The sequence below is a fragment of the Anoplophora glabripennis genome, unplaced genomic scaffold, assembly GCF_000390285.2.
Source record: "Anoplophora glabripennis isolate ALB-LARVAE unplaced genomic scaffold, Agla_2.0 scaffold276, whole genome shotgun sequence".
Lineage (NCBI taxonomy): Eukaryota > Metazoa > Arthropoda > Insecta > Coleoptera > Cerambycidae > Anoplophora > Anoplophora glabripennis.
In genome coordinates, this window is record NW_019416521.1 from 146,758 (window position 1) to 172,680 (window position 25,923).

The 25,923-nt window shown below is 33.8% G+C and overlaps 4 protein-coding genes across 4 annotated transcripts in view; all 4 read right to left on the reverse strand.

Moving 5' to 3' along the window:
* The window catches only part of LOC108907571, a 6,990-nt gene extending 5,370 nt beyond the window's left edge, over positions 1-1,620 (reverse strand). Inside the window, exon 1 of the mRNA XM_018711311.2 lies at positions 754-1,620. Coding sequence (XP_018566827.1) covers positions 754-1,560 — 807 coding nt within the window. The 5' untranslated portion in view covers positions 1,561-1,620. The remainder of the gene's footprint in view (positions 1-753) is intronic.
* Positions 1,621-10,691: 9,071 nt separating this feature from the next.
* Positions 10,692-12,437, reverse strand: LOC108907573. Its single transcript, XM_018711313.1, has 2 exons — positions 11,493-12,437; positions 10,692-11,138 (listed from the first exon to the last, which is right to left on the reverse strand). Exons 1-2 carry the CDS (start codon positions 12,264-12,266, stop codon positions 10,698-10,700), a joined length of 1,215 nt encoding a protein of 404 aa, XP_018566829.1. The 5' UTR covers positions 12,267-12,437; the 3' UTR covers positions 10,692-10,697.
* A 3,372-nt stretch (positions 12,438-15,809) lies between these two features.
* Positions 15,810-19,735, reverse strand: LOC108907576. The gene is made up of 2 exons (XM_018711315.1): positions 18,874-19,735; positions 15,810-16,349 (listed from the first exon to the last, which is right to left on the reverse strand). Exons 1-2 carry the CDS (start codon positions 19,642-19,644, stop codon positions 15,912-15,914), a joined length of 1,209 nt encoding a protein of 402 aa, XP_018566831.1. The 5' UTR covers positions 19,645-19,735; the 3' UTR covers positions 15,810-15,911.
* A 1,626-nt stretch (positions 19,736-21,361) lies between these two features.
* LOC108907575 lies at positions 21,362-24,245 on the reverse strand. The gene is made up of 2 exons (XM_018711314.1): positions 23,359-24,245; positions 21,362-22,101 (listed from the first exon to the last, which is right to left on the reverse strand). Exons 1-2 carry the CDS (start codon positions 24,130-24,132, stop codon positions 21,664-21,666), a joined length of 1,212 nt encoding a protein of 403 aa, XP_018566830.1. The 5' UTR covers positions 24,133-24,245; the 3' UTR covers positions 21,362-21,663.
* Between the last annotated feature and the right edge of the window lie 1,678 nt (positions 24,246-25,923).

Genomic DNA, 25,923 nt, shown 5'->3' on the forward strand with positions numbered 1-25,923 from the left:
GTAATAGTATATTACGTAATAAGTGTTGTAAAAAGCATTTTACGCACGAATGGAAAAGTTACGCACGACGCCGCGTAGCGGCGAGTGCGTAATTCTATGAGTGCGTAATTGCATTACACCACGTATTACGTACTATACTTTACCTACGACCACTACTTTAAATACTTAAAAACACACCGTCTGCGATCAATGCAAGATTCCTATTACGTCGTACGGTAAAAAAAAACGCACAGCTTGGTAAAAGAATCGTACAGTTTTCCTAGCAACCGCCTAGCAACGGTCAATACAAACAGTATTGTATTGGCTGTTGCTAGGCGGTTGCTAGGAAAACTGTGCGATTTTTTACCGTACGTAATAGGAATCTTACATTGATCGCAGACGGTGCGTTTTTAAGTATTTACAGTAGTGGTCGTAGGTAAAATAATAAATGGTATCTTTAATTTACGTCAATATATATCAAATGTCAGTGTCATACCAGTTATATGTCAGAAAAAAGTGGAATAAATATGCGACAAGTATGACATTAAATGATGTACCAAGAGTGTTATACGATAATAATATTTACCCAATTCATTATGAATGGTTAGATTTACTTATTGTTAAATTCAACAGTTACTTTCAAAAATATTAGGAAGAACGTCAATTAAATTTGTTATTTTTACCTTCATTGATAAAAATAAATAAAACATATTGCAGTCAGAATAACAATTTCCTCAAATTTTGTGACAATAAAATCTAATAAAAATAACTTACGTCATACTTGAACATCATATTGTTACTCCAACAGTCACCGTGGTTAATGGCGGCGTATTTGCCGTTGACTAAACAGCCCATGTATAATTTCACACCATCGTCAACGTAATGCCTGTACTTTTCAATAACTGCGTCGTCGACGCCTGGTTGAAGACCCTCTAAGCCCTGTCGATATATATATTTGCAATAATCCAGGAAGGCTTCTTTCTCATACATTTCCTCATTTACGCCATAAAATCCTTCGACTAGCTCAGAGAATTCTTCAGGATGCAACGCTTTGTACGCGAACGAGATTGCGTGGAATCTACCGTATAACTTGAAAATAAACTCAAACTTCTCCTTCTCCACGACTTTTCTCTTGTCATGCATCACGAATCCTTCACTTTTCAAATTCTCTAGAGCCAGTCCTTCGAAATTCTCTTCCGAAATGGTAGCCAGACATTGTGCTAGGTTGCTGAAACGGTTCGCTTTGGGTATTCCCTCTTGGAATTTAAAAAATTTTGGCCATACTTCCGTATAGAAGTAGGTCTCGTTGAGATAAATATCTCTTATAGGATTGGACTCCCTTACAGTCTGCTCGGAAAAAGCCTGCTTCACCACAATATTCAACTGCTTACCGGTGGTTTTGTCTCGCAGGGAGATAAAGGAGACCTCACCCAGAAATCCATCACCTTTCTTGTTGGAGTCCTGCTCACTGATTTCGTAATTTTCAATGTCTCCGTTCACAGCTTTCTTCACGAGCTCGTAAATTTTCGGCGGAACAGCGTTATTCATTTTTATCTCTTCACAATCGGCGCTTGCATTCATTAACAGAATTTAAAAGTAAGGCCAAAGCCGAATCTTCGAAATGCGTGGTAATAACTTGACGATTAGTGAGAAACTAACAGCGTGATCGACTTATATGATTGTAATGTATTATCATCTCCAATAAATGATAAAAGATTAAAATATTTCCTATACGCACTATAAATAAAAAAGCACAAATAAGTCGAAAACGTATTATTAGGGTTAATCCACACTATAATGTCGATCACGATTCGTTCTCGGTCCTACCTCGATCTGGTAAAATGTTATTGAGTAAGAAACAATGTGTGCATTCTATCTGTAACAGTCAAGTAGGTACCGGTCGAATCCCATTCCAGTCACGATCAGTCTCGAAGAAATTTTGTGATATTATCTTCTTCATCAAGAATAAGAGATATAATAGATAATTCTTCGATCGAAAAGTTCAATAACATTTTTCTGCTGCAAATATTAAAAGCAATTAAATACTTTTATCCACAATCACCTTATAATCGGACTTTTATCCATGAACCGTCTAAACTGATTCTTTATCCACTTATGGAAAGTAACTTTATTTCACTAGTAGAATAATGAAAAACTTAGATAATAAGTCAAATTTAATTTATTTTCTTATTAACATAACATTTGGTTTTTTGTTTTATCACATTTAACTTTATTTCCGTTAATGACAACCCTTGTAGCATTGTTGCGATCGTTTTGGAAACGCATAATATATGCCGAAGTTTGTGAAGATTGTGCACAAGTTACCGATATCTGTTCTTGTAAGGGACAGCTATATTTTCCTTGGATTTTCCTTGCAATATCAAGTTTGTTTGATATAGACTCCTCAACACAACTTTCTGCTACAGAGGAGCTCTTCCATCCACCATGCCGTTTGATGGTTGTAAGATCAGCACCTTTATTGGCCAATGAAGCTGTTGAAGTGCGCCTCATACAATGGCCAGTATATGCTTCTGGATTAGCGATAGTCAGGAATGAAGCATCTATTCAAGGTACACTCGACGTAAGATAAAGGTTTTTCAACCTAAAGGGCATACTACTTTTAAAGGGGCGAGCCGGTGGACTATTAATAGGAATTTTGGGAGGCATCAATAACACAGGCCGACAAAATTTCAAAAAAAAAAATTCCAGAGATCAGACACTACGCTTCCGAAGGCATTTGGCGCGCTGAATCCGAATTTGGCCTCAGAATTGATCCATCACCCTAGGTTTTCGAGATATTCTAACCTAAAAGTGCAAAAAACACGTACTTTTGCTATATTCAAGGTTATGTAACTTGGCGAAAAAAAATTTTTTCTTAAAACTGAAAACATCATTGGAAACGACTATCTTTCCCCTTCAAAACGCATTTTTTTATTTGGAAAAAGCTCTATTTTTCGCGGAGATATCGTCAATTTAAGATGACCAGTATGGCTATATTATTACATCATGGCTAACCCCATAACACTGAGCGCTGCTAGCCCTAATTGTTAGGAACGTTAACCCCAAGCCCTATAACCCCACAACACTAAGCGGAGCGAGCGCCCTCATCGTCAGGAAGGTTAACTTCAAGCCCTATAACCCAATAACACTAAGCGCTGCGAGCCCTAATCGTCAGGAAGGTTAACCCCAAGCCCTATATGTCTGGAAGGTTAATCCCAAGCCCTATAACCCCACAACACTAAGCGCTGTGAGCCCTAATCGTCAGGAAGGTTAACTTCAAGCCCTATTACCCAATAACCCTAAGCGCTGCGAGCCCTCTAAGGCTCGTAGCGCTTAGTGATATTGTGTTATAGGTCGAGCCATGGTAATAAGGTAGCTATACTGATCATCTTTAATCGACGATATCTCCGCGAAAAATAAAGCTTTTTACAAATAAAAAAATGCGTTTTGAAGGGGAAAGATAGTAGTTTCCAATGATATTTTCAGTTTTGAGAAAAAAAATTTTTTTCGCCAAGTTACATAACCTTGAAAATAGCAAAAATACGTGTTTTTTGCACTTTTAGGTTAGAATATCTCGGAAACCTAGGGTGATGGATCAATTCTGAGGCCAGATTCGGATTCAGCGCGCCAAATGCCTTCGGAAACGCAGTGTCTGATCTCTGGAATTTTTTCCTTGTTGGCCTGTGTAATTAAGGGCGTGTCATATTTTTTTTGTGTAGGCACGTGTGTAACGACGCATAACAAAAAATTGCAGGCTTGAAGTATATGCATTATAAAAAGAGAAGAGTATACAGGTTTTGAAATTATTTTGTCTTGCCACATTATTTTTCTTGTTCCTGAGAAAATTAATATTTTGAAATAAGAATTTGTGTAATATTCTGCAGAAAGTAGGTAGGTAGGTCATGAAGGCAACAAAATAAAAATATATTGTAAACTAGTTTTATTATAACTTATACACTTTCGGCAGGAAAGGGAAATATTTTAAGGACGTGTTCTGGGAGTGAAAATAAGTAAATAAGTTCATGACATTATGGGTCCGGATATGTTTCCTTTCTGAGATAGATGACGAAAGAAATTTAAAATCCGGTTTTTTCTAAATATCTCGAAAACGATTTAAGATATTACACTGCCACTGTACTATACACCAAAGCTCAAATATCTTAAATCGTTTCCGAAATATTTATAAAAACAGGATTTTTTAAATTTTATATCTATCAGAAAGGAAGTATTTCCGGGCCCATAATGTTATGAACTTATTTACTTATTTTGACATCATTTTATAAACAATGAAATAACAAAACGAGTTATCACGGAAATATTATTTTTGGGGGTAAACATGTGGGTTAGTTTGCATCCGTTTTAGGCTAAAACGAAAAGTATTAGTGGTTGTTATTAATATGTATTTACCATTTTGAGATCAACAATGAATGTTGAGTATACAATAATTTAAAAAAACATAGCGAACGAAATAATCTATCTTTGTCATAAGCATACGAGTTGTCCACAACTTCGGTACCATGAGTGCGACAAAGCGAACGTGATTTTTTATCTTTGTCCTGGCAGTGTCGTAGGAGCTAAATAAAATTCAAAATATAAAAAGGAAATAAATTTGTATCTGTCTAAAAAACAAACGTAAAAAAAAATCGAAGGCAACTTTTCATTATTTTAAATAATCAATCGAATATTATAGAAAAAAAATTGTTTTAGTTTTGTTACATCATTAAAATTAACGATTAAAAATTTGAAATTACTTAATACTTTCGTATTAAAAATTAAAAATTATATCTATTAAAAATTAAAAATTATATCTATTTCTCTGAAAATAAAAGTTACATTTTTTAGAGTAGATTGAAAAAAAAATTACAAAATTCATTCATTTTTCTGCTTGTTATGGATTTTTTTAAATTTCTGAAATCTTCCCTTAACTGCCAGCCTCCCTAACTCTGTTAATTTTAATAGTACAAGAAAAAGTCAAGAGACCATTTTTATGTAGAATTGTACGCTTTAAACTTTTATAAGAAATTCAATCGATTTCATTGCGGGCACCTATGCAGTGTTCATTAATGGCGTACAGAAAAACCAGAAGCCCATTATGTGGCAAAAATTAAGTAAATTTTGTTACACACACACGTAGGCTATAAGGGTTTTCATAATAAAAAAAAAATTAAAATTTTTAATTTTCTTAAATCCATTCAATCTAACTATTCGTAAGTAGGTAGTAGACGTTTCGCAAGATTTATTAACTAGGATGAATCGATTTTTATATTGTAATATAAATGCAACTCTTTTAATAGAAACAAGATAATAAAAAATGCATACGGGGTCTGCTATAAGAGTTTGCCGATTAGTCCCATTTTAAAAATGCCAATCTACCAGGAAAGCATTTCTTCTATAATCGTAAATTTTCTTGAAATGCCCGTCTTGTTGTCAGGTATTGAACCAAGTAGGTAACTGCCAACGTCCTGTACGTCACTAATTTTCAATTTGTCAATTCACAGCATCATCAGGCACCAGAAACCCCCACTATTAGTGCAACCAAAGATAAATCAAACTTCACTATATACCTAACAACATTTAAAAGGTAAAAATATATTACCTTAATCATTCTTTATCGGAAGCCCCAGTCGAAAATCCTTCAATATGTACTCTTTTCAATACTGCAGCTTTTTTTGCTTTGTATCGTGTAGATTCACTCTTCAAATAAGCAGTAAGCTTGTTATATTTCCAATATTTATATTTTTGTAAACCTTTATAATTAGTAGCTTTCAACATCGAATACTTCGACCACATGGATGAAATGGCATAGTTTTTCTTCAAATTTTAAAAATACGATAGCATGATTTATTGTCATTACTCTCCGTTTTTCCCTCCATTCGTTAAATTCGGCGAACACTTTTTCGTAATGTTCCCCGGATTTCGCTGGCAATAAATGGAAAATTGCTTCTTGAGCTTCTTCAAAAACAGTCACAGAAACACAGAAGTACTTTCTTGCAATTTTACCAAATTCAGATATAACTGTTTATTAAATAATTGATAATAAACAAGGTACCATAGTAGGTACCATAGTAGGTATAATAAAACCTACCACGTTTCATTGAATACATGTAAGAAATATGATTTTGATGTGATAATTGAATGGATCAAACGTTGTATTGCATTCGTGTTTTAATTGCCTTTTATCCACTTGAGAATATTAAATGCTACTTAAAACACTTAATAAATAAATAACTATTATAACGTTAATTTTATTATTAATTGCGAGCCAAATACATCCGACTTCGATTATTGACGGTTCTTGACTGAATCGTGAACTGAGTCAGACTGCATAATGTGAACATGATTAGACTTTACCAGACCAAGATCGAACCGAGAACAAACCGTGATCGATATTATAGTGTGGATTAACCCTTAGGTATGCTAGAACTGAATGAGAATTTAGTTGAGTCACGTCTTATCAGATGTAGATAAAATACTCCAATGTTTCCAATATTACAGCTGTCATAAAATAATCCAATCCATATAAATACAAAGGATATTTATTTATATAACGATGTCGTAACGAAAGGATAGCTTTCCGTTATCTTGAAATATATGATATAAAACCTTTATTGAAATTTTTGCTCAACAGGTGCTTGCCCTACTATTAAGGACTTCTCTCTCCGTCACTCCTACTGCTTATATTGTAACCAGTATACAGAAAATTTCCATTCCACAACTAAGCATTAAGCCTAAGTAACTAAATATGTTGCTGGAATTGTCTAGCTGGTAGGTACCTATGCATTTCAGGCACTATTACCCGTGCTTCATTTCTCTTGCATTTTCTTTGTGAATACAAATATTTTAATAGGTACATTTAATTGTTTCTTATAACATCTTGTTTGTAAAAATTTCCAGTTACGAAATAATTATATTAAATAAAATTTCCACCAATATAAATAGCTCAATTTATGGAGTTTGCACACAAATTTGTTAGAAATTTGATTAAAATGATTTGTAATCAAATGTATAAATATAACTTTCGATTCGATTGTTTCGAAATTTCTGATATAATAATGGACCCAGTAAACACGCATACTTACGTTTATAATATCTAAATTCCATTGTATTGACGTTGTTTGATTTGACAAGTTCTGAGATAAGTACCTAATCACAGCACGTCGTATGTTTGATGACCAGTTGGTGCCAAACTTATAATAAAGTGCTATCAGATCTTTGTAGTATGTTATTAACTAACATGATAATAGATTGATATCTTAATATAAATTAAATTGCGTTAACACCTGAAACGAACGAAATACTAGATTCGGCATCATGTTTAATACGTTAAGGCTCGGTACTTTGACTCTCCGTTAAGCTTTGGTTAATTTATCAAACTGTACATATACTGATTTAGTTTATAAAAGTATATTCACAGTCTAATCGCCTGATTAGTTTATCAAGACTTAACCAAGACCCATTTCAGGTCAGAAGATACTTTTACAGGTACCTAATAAGAATAAATGTCCCTATTTTATTTATAACATACGCAAATTCCGGGACTCTTCGTTACTGGATGATATTAATGTCCTATATTATCAATTCCAGTAATAAAGGATGGAAATACTCTCAGAATGCACTCAATACAAAAGTGCAAGTAAGTCGGAAACGTTGTAACTGTTATGAGTTGAATGAGAGGTAAGTCACGTCTCATCAGATATAAACAAAATATCATAAAATATAAATACAGAAAGGTAAATAACGTTATGAAAAAAATATTTGAAAATTGAAACAACTATTTTCAAAATATTCAAATGTATGACATAATCTTAAAAATATTGATCTGCTTTCTATTATTTACGATTTACGAAGTATTGTAAAGATCCATATTACGACACAAGACGTTGTCAAATGACACGTTGTCCGAGCTTGACAATAAGTCGAGTGCTCAGAATAGTACGTAACAAACAAACTAGAGAACCCCAAGTTCCGCAATTCCGTAGATTGTAATCACATGGACTATCCCTAAATGAACAATTTGATATAATGGATGATGTACAAAAAAATATATACGATGCCAATAGTATACGCCCAGTCAGTAGTACGATAAAAGAAAAAATGTAGTGTTGGAAAAAATCCAAGATACACCATTTTGGGAAACATATGTAAAGTTTTATCTGGTACATATCAGGAGTTATCAGAAAATATATTAATATATGTCCGTTGTCAACAGTAGAGATTTGTTTTCATTTAGATTAAAATGCCCAAGAACAAACAATTAAAGCTTTAACTATGGAGAGAAGCTCTCAAGTATCATATATTGTATAGTAATGTTAATAGCATTCTATATACAGGGTGTCTCACATTTAAATAGCAGGACTTCAGGAATCAGTAGAAGACCTCATTTTGAGTCTAAAAGTTCCTATATACAGGGTGTCTCACATTTAAATAGCAGGACTTCAGGAATCAGTAGAAGACCTCATTTTGAGTCTAAAAGTTCCTATATATATGGGTCCTAAAACGCTTTGTTTCTGAGATACAGGGCGTTCAATTTTATTTTTGTTTTATTTATTTACTTTTTAACTAAATAACCGCTGACAAAAAAAATCATCATGTTGCGGCGAAAGACTTAGTATTTGAGGGCAAATAATTTGACACAGAAAATCATCGCATATTAGTTCCAGTGGTGGAGATAGAGGGGTCTCTATGCATATTTTTATAAAAAAAAGTATAGCCGATTTGATATTTTGCAAATGTTTTCGAAAAATATGAAAGAGCATTCAATTTTACCCAGAAAAGGCCCTCTTGTCCAAAGTCGATAGGAGGTGGCGTTTTCAAGAAAAACCGAAAATACTGTTTAGAAGTCAAATAATAATTTTTAAACATTGTGTTACAACTAAATTAAATATGTAGTTCAAAAATTCGGTTAAAATTGTTTTTAATTAATTAAATGAAAATAAATACAAAAATAAATAACGAAAACCATATTACATCAAAGCAAATGTTCGAAATGTAAACCATTTTCTTCGATACATAACTGACACCGACGCTGAATAGAACGTCTCATTTGAATTAAGTTATTGTCTCTGATTTCACTGCATGCGTTCCGAATCCGACGAATAAGTTCATCCCTTGTGTCCACAGTAGTGGTATAAACTCTCTCTTTAATAAAACCCCAGAGGAAAAAATCTAGGGGTGTCAGATCAGGGGATCGGGGAGGCCATGCAACGATACCCCCGCGGCCAATCCATTTTTCGGGAAAGTGGGTGTTCAACCAGTTCCTGACATTTCGGCCAAAATGAGCTGGACAGCCATCAAGTTGAAACCATGCTCGCATTCTTAAATTCAGAGGAATTTCCTCCCACATGTTGGCACTCTCGGTCTCTAAGAACTCTAAGAAATTCGCAGAATTCAGTCGTTGAGGTAAGATGTAAGGGCCGAAAAGACAATTGTTATAAACGCCGAGCCAAATATTAACACTAAATTCGTGCTGAAAATTTCGTGGTCTGATTGCATGCGGGTTTTCATGTGCCCACTCATGCTGATTGTGTAAATTTGTCACACCTCGACGAGTAAAACATGACTCGTCGGTCCATAATATGTGTGATAAAAAATTTCCGTCGTTTTCAATTGAGTTAAGAATCCACCGAGAAAAAGCTATTCTATGTTCCTCGTCACCCGGACGTAAACCCTGAACAGGTTGTAAGTGGTAGGGATGTCTATGATCTCGTCTTAATGTTCTAGAAATAGTGCACCTGGAAACACCAATAATCCTGGAAATTTTTCTGGTACTCGTCGTGGGATCTCTGTCAAATTCGTGCAAGATTCGCTGATTCCTCCTATTTCTGCCAATATTAACGTTAATTATGTTGCGATCCCTATGGACCAGATTCAATCCGTCATTAGCGAAACGTTGATGAACATTAATAAAAACGTGTGGATGCGGCTGTCTTCTATTAGGAAATCGTCTCCGATATTCCCTAGCAGCTTCTGCCGAGTTCCCATTGGCAAACCCGTATATGAAGTGAATATCTGCGTATTCTTGGTTCGTAAACTTAAACGGCATTTTGAATTTGTTGCAATTTTTTTTAATACTCTACACACAATTAGAAACTATAATAAAATAAGCGCAAATGTCAATATTAGAATGACATTTCAAGTCTGATTTGATTTCTAAACAGTATTTTCGGTTTTTCTTAATTTGACTTCTAAACAGTATTTTCGGTTTTTCTTGAAAACGCCACCTCCTATCGACTTTGGACAAGAGGGCCTTTTCTGGGTAAAATTGAATGCTCTTTCATATTTTTCGAAAACATTTGCAAAATATCAAATCGGCTATACTTTTTTTTATAAAAATATGCATAGAGACCCCTCTATCTCCACCACTGGAACTAATATGCGATGATTTTCTGTGTCAAATTATTTGCCCTCAAATACTAAGTCTTTCGCCGCAACATGATGATTTTTTTTGTCAGCGGTTATTTAGTTAAAAAATAAATAAATAAAACAAAAATAAAATTGAACGCCCTGTATCTCAGAAACGAAGCGTTTTAGGACCCATATATATAGGAACTTTTAGACTCAAAATGAGGTCTTCTACTGATTCCTGAAGTCCTGCTATTTAAATGTGAGACACCCTGTAGAATGCATTGTCTTATTAATTTAGTTTTAGTTGACATGGATTTATAAGGGAAACTTGAAAATATAGATACATACAATTTCACAAATACATTAAATTTCGATTAAAGTAAATAATTACATTCATACATATGTAAAATTATGTCCCTGGTCCTTTCCTTGAAAGTCTTCTCATCGAACTTAGCATCCATGAACTTTTGAACGTTTTGACCGTCTTCCGTTGTCATGTCAGTCAAATCAAGGGCTTCGTCGTTGTATATAAGTTTTCCTCTCCAAACCAAGAAACCTGCCGAAACACCCCACTGGCAATACACCTTCCAATCATCCTTTAAGGCTTTCAAAGGGTATAGTTCGTCTGGATCACACCCAAATGCTCTAATGTTTTCTGAAAGACTATCATGGTAAATCTGAAGCAAACGATCTAGGTCATCAAAGATTTCCTTCGTACCACCAGAGTACAAGCAGTAAGAGAGGTCACAGACTGGAGATCCCAGTCTGACAGCCTGGAAATCCAGGAATCTTACGTCGGTGAGCTTTCCAGAATGCTAAAATAAATGGTATAGGAATAAGTTTTCTAAAATAAAGAAACATCATCAGATAAGGCAGTATAGTGTTATTGATACTAGGAAAGACAAATTGTGTAGGTCACTAAGGAATCATTCATAATAACAAATAGCACCGACAGCTAATAACACGGATGTGATATAAAATTTAATACTAGGAACTGATGTCATACACAGGTCCTTAAGAACTTGAATATCTATGTTTAATGGAGAATAGGTCTTGATCAAAAAGGTTGGAAGAGATAGAGAAAACGAAGACTGCAAATTGCTGCCTGCCTCTAATTACTTGAGAAATTTCAAGTTTTGTATCAATAACATTTAGTAAAAATAACTTACGTCATACTTGAACATAATGTTGTTGCTCCAGCAGTCACCATGGATAATGGCAGTGTATTTTCCGTTGACCAAACACTCCTTAGATAATTTCACTCCATCATCAACGTAATGCCTGTACTTTTCAATAACTGCATCGTCCACACCTGGTTGTAGACCTTCTAAGCACTCTTCATACACATATTTGTAAAAAACTACGAAGCCTTCCTTCTCAAACGTATTTACATTTATGCTATAAAATCGTTCGGCTAGCTCAGAGAAATCTTCAGGGTGCAAGGCTTTGTAAGCGAACGACATTGCGTGGAACCTCCCATACAATTTGAAAATAAATTCAAACTTTTCCTTCTCCACGATCTTTTTCTTGTCGTGCATCACGAATCCTTCACATTTCAAATCCTCCAGAGCCAGTCTTTCGAAATTCTTCTCAGAAATGGTAGCCAGACATTTTGCTATGTTGCTAAAACGGTTCTCTTTGGGTATTCTCTCTTGGAATTTAAACAGTTTTGGCCATACTTCCGTGTAGAAATAAATCTCGTTGAAGTAAATTTGCCTTATACGGTTAATCTCTCTTAAAGCTTGCTCTGGAAAAGCCTGCTTCACTACAATACTCATCTGCTTACCGGTAGTTTTATCTCGCAAGGAGATGAAGAAGATCTGTCCCAGGTATCCCTCTCCCTTTTTGTTGGAGCCCTGTACAGTGATTTCATAATTCTCTATGTCTCCGTTCACAGCTTTCTTCACTATCTCGTAAATTTTCGGAGCAACAGCATCATTCATTTTTATCTTTTCAAAAGCGGCGCTTGGATTCGCTAATAGAATTTCTAGTAATGCCAAGATCAAATCTCAGCTGATGCGCGTTAACAAATTTGAGACTGGTGACACTAACACACTGGGTATATATTCGTCCTGTATCAGCTCCAATAATAAAGGATGGAAATTTGCTCAAGGGGGCCTGAATAGTACAGTGCAAGTGTTATTTTGTGTAAAACAATTTAATAAGAATTCCATTAATTGCCGTCTTATCAGATGAAGATAAGATTTCTCAGTTTGAGATAAAGAAATGTAATTTTGATTTAGTTATTCAAGATAATATCATTGAATTTGATTGAGATTTTCTTTCATTTTCTTAATATTCATAGAATTATCGCAAAAGTAGAAAATGTGAAAAGAAAATAGAAAATTTAAAACTACCCAAGACCCAAGTCAAATTTTCCACTACCGGTCAATTAAAATCTTCAAAAGTCACAGCTAAACATTTCTGTAGATGAATTGAACGATGTTTTGGTGGAATTTTCTCTCGAGATTTCTGAAAATCTAATCACAGCTTTTTATAAAACTAAATCTCATTAAGGAACTTCTCCAAATGGATGAAACTCTCTGACATTTACATCGGATTTAACCTGTTTGAATACAAAGTTCTAAAATCTAAAAATGAATTTGCTTTATATGATGTGCCATTATCAAAGTAGATAACAAATCTAACTCTCGTAGACGCACGCCATATAAAAATAAATTAATCACAGTATTTCTAATATTAGAAGCAAATTCGCATTAAATAATATTACACGATAATTTGAAATTCAAAGATCTGGGAACAGCCTGATATTAAGAAGTTATTGGTTATATAAATGGAAACCTTATTACATCTTTAAAAGCTGTTGAATTTATTAATAAATAACATAATAATAACAAAGGTTGAAGGTAATATCAGCAGTTAGGAATTTTGTCCGTAGGATGTCTTTTTCATACCTAAACTCAGATATTGAAGAACATCTGTCGCTGAACAAAGCAAAAAATCATTTTTGGCTTTGGCAAGTAATTACTCGGGAAATAATGGTCGTACAGAAAATCCAAGCAGGGTTTTGAAAACCGCAAAGTATTCTCTACAAGTCTAAATTATTGGCTTTTGATTAAAAAAAATTTCGAAGTGAAAATGTTGGTAATTGTCGAAGTGTAAATGTCGCATAATTAGGGATATTTGAATAACTTTTCAACCTGAAAGTGTCCTAAAGAAACCCTGATAATGTCAAAACGCTGCGATTTTTTTTTTCTTAGTGCCCGGTATTGTAACCTGAGGGGTTATTTCTTTAATTATCTATCTACCGTTATGACCAGTATCATAACGAGTCTGGATTTCAAAAGAGTTTACTATTCAATTCTCGAAAGGGAGTTTATAATTATCATTATACTTTAATTAATACGTGGGAACTTAGAAATGTTGTATGTTCAGAGAATGAATTTCAGGCACTTACCCTCGATTGCTTACGTAGAATGTAATCCAGTGGCTGGCTATACAGGGTGACATTGAAGTTGAGAGAAACAAAAGGAAACACCAACACTTACAGGAAGGGTTTTAATAGCAATAAATAAAACATACAAACAAAATAACAACACAACGGGTCGAACAACATTATTAATTAATTTATTGACACGCGACAGCGTACCGAGATTCGAAAATTCGCGAATTCGACACTTCGCTTCGACACGCCCATTTCTTGGGTCCAGACGTTTCTGTTCTTATCTTACTGGCGGGAACTCTGGATGTCGGGACACTTTGGCATAACTATGCCATGTTAATAGTTATCTAATTGACTGATTTTACATTTATATAAATAATTTTAAGACTAAACTTACAAATAACCCTAGCCTTCCTCTTGTGACTCCGCATAGCAATACGGGACGGATTAGCCATCTCATTTAATATATTCTTAATAGCTTTGAAAATCCGCCTAAAAACCAGCTATTTTACTTTCTTTTCCAATTACTATCAATTTAACAATTTGATTTAATTCTACTTTGGAACCTCTACGCTCTTTTCGTGGTTTCGCGTGTTATTAAAAATATCGATTTTTCTCTTTGTTCTGTCCCAGCATAGGCTGGCGCCTCCCGGACGCAACATATGACTGTCACATGGCCCCGACTCTAAGTGAACTTGTTCAAAAAAATATTGCTGAATTTCTCCGAAGGACGACGCTAACCCACTTGAGAGCCCTTAACTTTCGATGATTTGTGTTGACTGAAATATTTTACTTTTTGGCCCATCCGTTCCGAGAACTAACAAATAAATTACTACGCGTTCCGGCTTTTGTTACAGTATGTCTAAATTTGTCGTTTTTGCTGAAAATCCATGTAATAAATAATTTATCGCTTTTTATTCATTTTTTTAAGTTAAAAATGTGTTTTAACAATAATTCATATTTTCTTCATCAAAAAACGTTCATACATCTAAAAAAAAATTAAAAAAAAATTATTTTTTCCAGAAAAAACATCCACAAGCTTCACAAACGTCAAAGAAAATTTGGTTCATTTGACGTTGCAGATCACAATTTAATATCGCGTACTGCCTAATGTACGAGAAATTTTATTCACGCCAACAACGTGGTAACTCTCAACCACCTATGAGTCCCGACTTGAACCCCATTGGGCATGTTTAAGATTATTGACGTTTGTAAAGCTTGTGGATATGTTATAAATTTTTTTGAAAAAAATAATTTTTGAGAATTTTTTTTTCATTTTTGTTTAGAAAAAAACATTTTTAACTTTAAAACGTGAAAAATTATTTATTATATAGATTTTCAAATAACCAAAAACCTAAACTTGCTTTAATTGTTTTAATTTTTAAATGTTATAAATTGTAATCATCTAGTTAATTGGGCTCAATTTTATATTTAAGTTTAATAAATACTCTTTGGATTTTGTAAATTTAAATTTTAGAGGTCTCAAATAACTTGCTTGCCTTGTATTGTAATTATGATGGTCACCTTGCACACTAAAATCTTATTTATTACTATGTATGTCTGATAAACAAATAAAGAAGGGCATTCCTCTAAATTTTTAAAAAAGGGGATGACAGTGGTCGCGGAAATTAACCTTGGCTAGAGTGCGAAATATTTTTTTTTGTTGGAGAAAAACTTTTCCGGCAGCGCCTGATTACCCCACAAAAGACAGCATATGAAATGCGCGAAGGAAATAAACTAACATAGATACCACAATATATCATAATTGAGAAACCCACCGTTAGACATTTTATTAAACAGAAACAATTGCTGCGTTTTATCTGGATTGTATGTTAAATCATATGCCGAAAACCAATTTACTGCCATCTCATTAGTAACCAACACAGGATCCATCAAGGATTCTACACTGCCACTTGTATTAGAGAAAGTGGTAAAGAGAATGAATTTCTTTGGCGACATAAAATGTATCATCTACATAAATTAAAAATAAAAGTGGTCCTAGTTCGGAACCCTGAGGTACTCCATGTCAAACTAATTGAATTGAAGTGAAGCAGTATTTAAAGGGAAAATTAAAAGAAGTATGTACCCTACAAATATGGTATATTTAACACATGATAACAGTAAAGTATAATTTCCTAAAATTGAAACAATTAAATCCTAAACAATTGAATTAAGTACATACCGCCTAAATGATGTAGTTATTCTCATACAAATGAGTAACAATATCTCTCACCCTTTCCTTAAAAGTATTCTCATCGCAGTTGGCTTGGAAAAACTTCTTTACACCTTCCTCATCTTCACACATGTCGGAAAGATCCATCACATCGTTATCATAGGTCAACTTTGCCCTCCATAACATAAGACCCATAGCCGCTCCAAACTGGCAGTGCACTTTCCAATCATTCTTTAATGCTTCCAAGGGATATAATTCCATTGGATCACATCCGTACTCCCTAAGGCTTTCTGAAAGACTATCGTGGTAGACGTGGAGCAAGTGGTCCAAATCGTCGAAGACTTCTTTGGTGCCTCCAGAGTACAAACAATACGACAGATCGCAAACTGGAGATCCCACTCTAAACATTTGGAAGTCCAAGAATCTTACGTCGACTGTCTCGCCGGAGTTCTGGAACATAAATCACAGGATCTGTTTTTCAAAGATTAAAAATTTTACATTGGTTATTTATACAATATATCGGGTAATGTCAAATTATTTTACCCAAGCAAAATTATATTAAACATGTGGCTTAAACCGGAGCATTCAGAATTTACATATTAGTAGTATATTGTTGGAAGTGACAATGGAAAATAATTTAGTAATACAGATTTTCCCAGACTTTCTTCTACTCTTACTATTTTAATCCGTAGAATTACCTCGGAGTTTCCTGATGGACTTTTAGAACACCATGTATATTTAATTTGTAAATCTAAGTGTTAATGGCCACTGACATTGAAATTTAGCTACTGTGTAAATTAATCCAAAATAAATAAAATTAAACGGTGAATAGTTTAAATTTAACTAGAATCCCATCTAGTTCCGAACGCTTCCAAGGTGCAATGAAAATTAGCCACTGCTCTTCTGTTGCAACGCGTCTTTGGAAGCTGATATGCCGACTATCCTCGCGCCTAGTATAGATCGGGAATGACCGAATATTGCACTGTTTTGTTTGGTTACATTTTTAGTTTATTATTCAACTTTATCGGTTTACGAGTGGGTGTTCATAAAGTGCCTTTGTGTCGTGTTCACTGAAAGTCAGACCTTTTATTATAAACGTAGATAATTTCATAAACTTATTTTATGATATATACAGGCTGTTACAAATCGCTTCTCACTACAGGAATCTCGGAAACGGTAAAAGATACGAAGTAGCTAGAGAGAAGAAACGTTACATATAAAAATTGATTATGCCATTTGATAGAGGGCAAAAAGTTGTCATGAGAAAGTGTTATTTTTTCAATATCACCTCAAACAAGGCTGAAATGAAACAAAAATGGATTTCCAAATTTTCGGTATTTTTCAATTATTTCGAAAACTAATCATGTTAGCATTGATTTTTAGAGGCACAATGTTGCTGCCCCGATTATACAACTTTGCCCCTATTTAAACTACTTCGTATCTCTTACCGTTTCCGAGATCCCTGTAGTGAGAAGCGAATTTGTAATAGCCTGTATTTTATAGACATTACTTTAACGGCTGCCAAAAGAGCATGATAGGTAGCTAATAACTCTCCTGGAAAAGTAGTAACAAAATTACGTCCATTGTTACCATAAAAGCTTTTTGATTAAGTAAAATCAAATTTAAAAATGGAATTTTCATAAAATCATCCAAAAAGACAATATTTTAATTTTTAAAAATCATAATATTTATATGTACTTTTCGTATTTTAATATTATCTTACTTATTGTTAGAGATGGACCCAACAAACCATAACCTATATGAATATGCTCGACAGGGAACGTTCTCTCCAAATATGTAAAACTATACAGAGTGTTCCATTTAAATTAAGAAAGTTAACATCGGCGGCCATTTTGTTTTTCCTCTATCATTTTCGAAAATTTCATAAAAAATCGTGCAACTTTTGTATTTTACATTTTTTTATAACTTAAAACAAAAAAGTTAATGGGGAGTCAAAATATAGTGAATCACCCTGTACAATCGTTTGTTTTGTTACAGTACCAATTGCGATATTTGAGGTTTTATCATACTGTTTACAAATTAGATTATGTAGGCCTTGAAATATATTTGCGAAAGCCTTTCTTTGTTGTTAATTAAATAGCAGTCTCATTATTATTTATTTTTTAACTTAATCTTAAAATCAATTCTGAACGTTATTTTATGAACAATGGTCAAGCAAGATATAAGAACGGTTAAAGGTCGTCTAATCAAGCTGACTTTTGTAGCAAATTATAGTTAATGTATATGTATTTTTTTTTTTGTTTTATTATAGAAGTACTAAGAATCTTACAAGTTACAACCTTAAAAAATTACAGGAACTTCAAAATCAGCAAAGTTTTATATTATACAGGGTGTTGCAAAATGTTGTTCAGAGAATTCTAGAGCAGATTCTACATCCAAAAATACGAAAAAAATTCTATAAACGTAAATGCGCAAATGCTTCGTTTTCGCAATGGAGGGTGGTCAAAAAAAATAAAAATATATTTTTTTTATTGATAATTTCTAAATTTTTCATTGGAAATCGTTTAAATTTGGGTCATTTGGGTCTTTTTAAAAATCATGCTGATTTTTAATCAACTGCTCGAAAGCCGCTCGCTAATTGACAAATGTGCAAGGGAGCCTTTTTACTATAAAATGAATGGGGTCCTAAAAATAAAGTAAAATCCAGTAGAAAAACCAGTGGTGTAGCTTTTCTGGTCAAAGATCATTAGGTACTCCCCCATATCTACGCAATCGATTATACCAAATTATAACCTACGTATCATAAATGTATTGACCCAAATTTAAACGATTTCCAATGGAAAATTTAGAAATTACCAATAAAAATTCAATATCAATAAACATTTTTTTTGACACCCTGTATTTCGAAAACGAAGCATTTGCGGACCTACGTTTATGGAATTTTTTTTCGTATATTTGGATGTAGAATCTGCACTGAACATTTTGCAACACCGTCCAGTATGTTGGTACTTACGTCATATTTGAACATCATATTATTACTCCAACAATCCCCATGGGTAATGGCAGTGTATTTTCCCTTAGCCAGACTTTTGAGAAGTAAGTCAAGTCCATCATCAACGTAGTGCTTATATTTTTTAATAATAGCGCCCTCCACACTTGGTTCTAAATACTCCAAAGACTCCTCGTGTATTATTTTGACAGCATCATGAAAATGTGACTTGTGAGACATAACTATCCACACATCGGTCACTCCCTCAACCAACTCTAAAAGGCTTTCAGGGTCCAAAGCCTTATATGCGAATGAGATAGCGTGCAGTTTCCCGTAAACTTTAAAAATGAACTCGAACTGTTCTTTCTCCAAAGCTTTTTTCTTGTCGTGCATCACAAATCCTTGATATTTTAAATTTTCAAGCAGCAGTCTCTCGCAGTTCTCTTCCGATGCCGTAGCGAAGCACTTTGCCAGATGGACAAAACGGTTCGCTGGAGAAACTTTTTCTTGAAATTTTAATAATTTCGGCCATAGTTTCTTGTAAAAGTAGATTTCGGTGACAAAGACGTCCCTAATCGGGTGCATGTCTCTTATATTTTGCTCGGAAAAAGCTTGCTTCACCACAAAGTGCAGCTGCTTACCAGTATACTTGTCTCTCAATGAAACGAAAAATATCTGTCCTAGAAACCCTTCACCTTTCTTATTGGGATCTTGCACATTAACTTCGAAATTTTCAATGTTGCCATTCACTGCCTTTTCCAGTATTTCATAGATTTTTAGTGGAACGATACTCATTGTGATTTGAAATCATTCAAAACTCGATTAAGCAAAAACGTATATCTGCAATGCGAGCTATTGCTTATTCGATGAACCGACACTCCAACATTCAGCGTTATACTATTTAACTTGAATATAATGTTAATGCCGACATCTTATCTTTGAAGTATAAATAACGCACTGTTTATTAAATATTATAAATGACACGTAATAAAAATCGTAATCAAATTGCTAAATCTCTAGATCGTTTCTGCAAATCTGAAAATGTTGAAAAACAGTTTTTTAATACAACATATTAACTAGTATACTTACCTACTAAGAATAAAAAATAAATAGTTAACTGCATTTAGTATAAAGTTTAAAACAGTAATTGTGGTGTCGTAATAGTAAGTTTAGAAAAGCAAAGCAAAGTTACTCGCTCGTACTCAAAAGCTATGTGAATTCAGTAAAACTGCCTTTCTTACTAGATTTATTTATACTATTTTTGCGCATTTTGTGTTAGTAGATATTATAAGCAAATAGTGATAGATATAAGGAGTTACAAAGTACCTATGTAATAAGTTTTTGACTTTTTGATCAAAAGTTGTCATGGGCCCAAAGTGATCCTATGAATAGTTTCAGAGATAAGGAGGGGGGAAAGTATGTGATTTTTACTGTAGGCCTGAGTAAGCTTTACAAAGTTTCAAGTTGATGGAATCAAAAACTGAGGCATGTAATTAATTTTGACCAGTAAGTACAATGCTTTTGGGATCGCTGAACCTGAATTCGGGGATAGCTTAGCTATCTAAGGTCACCTGGAGGTCAGGTAAAGGTTGTTTCAAGGTCAAACTGAAGAAAAGACTTGTATTGAATTTTGACCAGTGAGTGTATACGTTTTTGGATTTATATTGTGATAAAGGAAATGAAATTCATGAAATCATGGACATTGCCAAAAAATTTGAAATGTCAATAATTTTACTTTGCAGCAGAGAACTCGCTAAGCTCAAATTTGTGATATCCTTTTTGTATTTTCTGTTTTTAGCATAACTTTTTACTTTTGCCGCATGTTTGTGTCTATTGTAGTTATGTGTATAAGGATTTTTCGTAAATTAAATATTTAAAAAGATCATTTTAATCATCACAAAATGATTTGTTTTGTTGTGTTACTTATCTAAGTCAAAAACTAATAATAATTGTTACGGCAAATGATACTATAATACATGCATCTTATTTGAACATTATATTATTGCTCTAGCTATCGTCATGGGTATTAGTACAATATTTCCCATTAGCCAAATTCTAGCAAAACTCCTCCGATGCATCATCAACTTTGTTTTACGATCCAGGCCTGGCTCAAAACATCTCAAGGAGTACTTATGTACATATTACTTTCATAACGTCTTGGAAATATATTTCCCAGAACTCATCACACTTCTTGCGACTGCAGATTTTCGGTGAAACGATATTACTCATTGTCTTTCACTCATTCGATTAATGAATATCAAACAGTTGTACGATGTAACTGAAACACAAATCTAATATGAATATGTTGTTAGCAGTGAAATGAGTAGATAAGATATTGTTTATTCAACAACTATACAAAGGATAAATAAAAAATATTGTGTTATTGTAATAGAATTACATCAAAATGTTCAAATGGAGAGGTACAGTATATTTATAGGAAACTCAGAAGATGGGTTGTGTGGAACACACGCCCTGTATAATCTCATTTCAACTGATCAAATAAGGCTACCACTCTAGTTCTTCCTATTTATTTACCCAACATCAATTTTATCGTCAATTACATCAGTAATATACTAGAACAATCAATCTTCGTAATAACCACTTAAATTATTATTTACATTTTGTACTTCAAGTCACTTACAAATACTTACTGTGATAACAAACTAGTTTATTAAACAATGTCTAGGGTTAAACTAACGATGACCCTGTTATGAAACCTTTAAACTTCGAGCTGTTTATATTATTTGGCATGTCTATTAATTTTACTTTCTTACATTTTATTTACTTATTTTCCGAAGTTGTAAAAAAATACATCTAAAACAAATAATCGTTTTCAAACAAATGCAAAATAATATCTCTCATTGTTCTCTGGAAAGTCTCCTTGTCATAATTGGTCTCAAAAAATTTCTTCAGGTCCTCTTCATTATTCGACAAATCGGTAAGGTCGACCGCGTCATCCTCATAGGTCATTTTCCCCCTCCATACCATCATGCCTACTATAAATCCTAGCTGGCAGTACACTTTCCACTCATTCTTGATCGCCTGAAAGGGATAAATTTTGTCTGGATCGCATCCATACTCTCTTAGGTTTTCTGAGAGACTGTCGTAGTAGATTCGGAGGAAATGGTCTACATCATCGAAGATGGCCTTGGTGCCCCCAGAGTACAAGCAGTAGGCGAGGTCACACACGGGTGATCCTAGCCTGAACATTTGGAAGTCCAACAACTTCAGATCCACTAGTTTACCAGTTTCCTAATACAAGAAATACGCTTTAGATCTTTAGAAATGCCAATAAATATTAGAAAGCATGATTTACTATACATAAACAAAGAATTCGTCTATGGGATGAGGTAAGCTCCATTTTCAATCGGAAATCAGTCATATCTTTTCCAGAAACATACCCAAACTTTTTCTGTTAAATAGCTCTTTTCTTTCTAATAAACTTTTATTGGAGAAATTTTTCTGTATTACAGTAATACAGTACAGAAGTAATACAGAAAAATTTCTCTAATAAAAGTTTAAAAGTTATAAGCAATATCTAAAAATCACATTAGCGGTGGAACGATCAAGTAGGCGTTGGAAAATAATTGAATATTATTTATTTATTTATTCCTGATCATAGAAGCTTTACAAGATCGGAGGCGACCTTGCGACGAAATGAAGATGCATTTTCTGTTCAGAAAAATCAAATAATTGACCGAAGGGTAAGAAACAATTAATTAATACAGCTAGGCTGTTACAGTATTTCAAACAAAATCCACGAAATTCTATACGGCAGGCTAGCCGGGAATTGAATATGGATAAATCTGCCGTTCAACGAATTTTAAAGACCAATGGGTATCATAACTACAAAATTCATAATTTGGAGTATTTACCTGAGCGTCACATTGAAAACAGACTTAATTTTATAGCTCAAATTGTAGTAAGGCCACAAGGCCAGGATTGTGCAGCAATATTTAGATAACACTTTCCCAGAATTTTTTAAATGGAACACCCTGTACATTTTCATACCATGAGATGCAGAATTAAATTCTCTACAACTTTGCTATACATGCTCCTATACCAAAATTCATAGTGTTTCATGAAATCTCATTTCTATGAAAAAATGCGAAGTTTACAAATAGCTTATATGTAAAATAACGTAGTAGGCTCCTGTCAAAGGATAATATGGAAAATTTTCGATTCACATAAGGTTTAATAGAAGAGCGATAGTAATAATTGTGAAATAAATTACTCTAAAGAAGAATTAGTAAAGAAATAATAGAATAATTAATAAAACTCATAGACATGCTAAAAAATGCGACAATAACGAGAAACGCCATGTAACTCAGAAACAAATGAAAATAGCAAATTTTCTATTTGACAGTCGAGTTTGCCATGAAAATCGAGCTCGAAAACGTCGTGTCAGATTTATCATATCTTTAGTAGTTTCTGAAATACCCTGAATTCCCATCGAAAATTGACCAGCCTGTACATATTATGAAAATTCCCCAAAGGGGCAGTACTTACATCATATTTGAACATCATATTATTGCTCCAGCAGTCACCGTGGGTAATACAAACATACTTGCTACTGATAAAGCTTTTATGAAGCATTTCCACCCCATCATCAAGGTAGTGCCTGTATTTTTCAATAACTTCATTATCCACTCCTGGTTTGAGACTATCTAAGCTTTGCTCCTGCGTTAATCTGATGGATTCTTGGAAAGTTTTTAGACCACCGAAGGTTTTCCATACATCAGTAAATTCGTTGATGAGTTCGGAGAATTCTTCAGGATTCAATTCTTTATATGCGAATGATATAGCGTGGAACCTTCCATATACCTTAAAAATGAATTCGAATGTGTCTCTTTTCAAAGTTTCTTTCTTGTCCTGGAGCACGAACCCGTCATATTTCAAGTTTTCCAGAACCAGAGATTCGTAGTGGTCTTTGGAAAGAGAAGCCAGACATTTTGCAACGTTATCAAAACGGTAAGCGGAAGGAATTACCTCTTGGAATTTTTTAAACTTCGGCCATACCTTCTTGTAGAAGTAGATTTCGTTCAGGAAAGCATCCCTAATGGGGAATAAATTTCTGATATTTTCCTCGGAAAATGCCTGTTTCACTACGACGTTCAACTGGTTGCCATTTCTCTTGTCTTTTAATGATACAAAGAACATCTCCCCCAAGTACCCTTCACCTTTTTTGTTTGATCCATGTACAGTAACTAAAAAATGTTCAATGTCTCCTTGCACCACGTCCTTCAATATGTCGAAAATTTTCAGTGGAACTACTTGATTCATATTCTCTCGTAGAATTATCCCAGAGCGCACGAACAACAGAAGCTGTGTAGAGCTCACGCTATTTGAATAGGAACTGGAGAGTCACGAACTGCTTTGATTATGGTTGAGACAGAGTGCAATTTACAGTGGCGTCTTATCTTATAAAGATTTACATTAGGATTTCTATAATAATAGCAAGTTGACATAACTTGAAGATTTTAAGCTCTCGTAACTATTTAATACTAAACACAATAAACTCTAAATAAAAGTAAAGAAATATCTTCATAAACAGGAATTAATTATATCAAGTGTGATTAAAACTCTGACTATAATAATGTTTTTGAATTTTTATGCATACATGCAATGTTTGTGATAAACTTTTATTACCAAGATACCACCACCAATGCTTAATGGAAGACAATAATAGAAATGCCGTAATTAAATCGAGTTTATACAATAATCGTAAATTAATTTTAGCTCAAATATTTGTAGTAGTAATTAGTACTGAAAGAGATTGAGAAATTAAATTACATTGGTTCTGTTGTAGTCTTAAAGCACCATCTATTTATGGAATCATGGAATAATGACTAACAAATGCTGTTTTAAAATATTAAAAAATCAGTACATACCGCCACAAGGCGATATAGTCCAGTAACCACTTGAATTTACCTGAAGAAATTTAAGTTTTAGGCAGGCGCTGCTATTCTTAGAAAAAAGAGACCTGAAACCAATTTTTGTATATATCTTGTTTCTGGTTAATTTTACAACAAAAATGATTCTATATTAAATAAAACTACACAATTTTCTCTACAAAACTGTTGACGACGTCGTCTCTTTTCAATCAGGGCAAGCTCAAATTTCTTAATGTGTTGCAAAAAAAAAACCTAATCTTCACGAAATTATCTAAAGAAAAAGACACTGACAAAGCAAATGTAGCTAAAGCTGGAAAATACTTTCTTCTCCGACTTTACGGCTGTAATAAAAAGGAATTTATACCTCTGAACACTTGTAGGTACCAATGCTTCATACAATCAGCATACAGGAATAAATTTAGCATCGCTTCATTGCCTGCTACAAAAGCAATAGCAAGACAACATTCGTTCCGAACGTATCATCAGGTACAGCAATGGACTGGTAACGGAAAGATCAATGGGGATGGAGGGATGACAAAAATGTCTTGTCCCTCTGACTACACTCCAAGCCCCTGCTCCAGAAGTTCTCCTTAAACTAATTTCTTGTAAATGCAAGAGAGGATGTCGGAGAGCATGCGGATGTAGGAAAGGATGGCTCAACTATTCTATAATTTGCTCAAACTGTGACAATAGATATGATAACATGCCTCAAGCATTGGAAGATAGTGATGACGATGAAGACACTGATACGATCTTAGAACCACTGTGTAATGAAATCGATACAGAAATTAGAGAACGAGCTACTGCGCGAGAGGAATTGATCCCACATGACATCGTTGCTTTCAATTATCAAAAACATCGATAAAACTGGTACCTCAGGAGCGCCATATACTCTACCTCATGGTGGTGTGGAAAAAATTACTTTTCACTGCAATGGTGACATTTGTTAGTCTCCTATCCAAAACAGGTTGGTTTTTTGAAAAAAAAATAGTTAGAACCTATTTTGTAGCAAATTTCCTGGTCTTTAATTTGTTACATAACTATTTTTACTGTAAAATCAACGAGTAACGAGATATCTTCAAAAATCTCTTTTTCCCCACTACTACAATATGGCGGCAAATGAAAATTTTGCAATGAGAAGCTCAAAATACGTAAAATTGCAGTATATGAAAACTTCCGC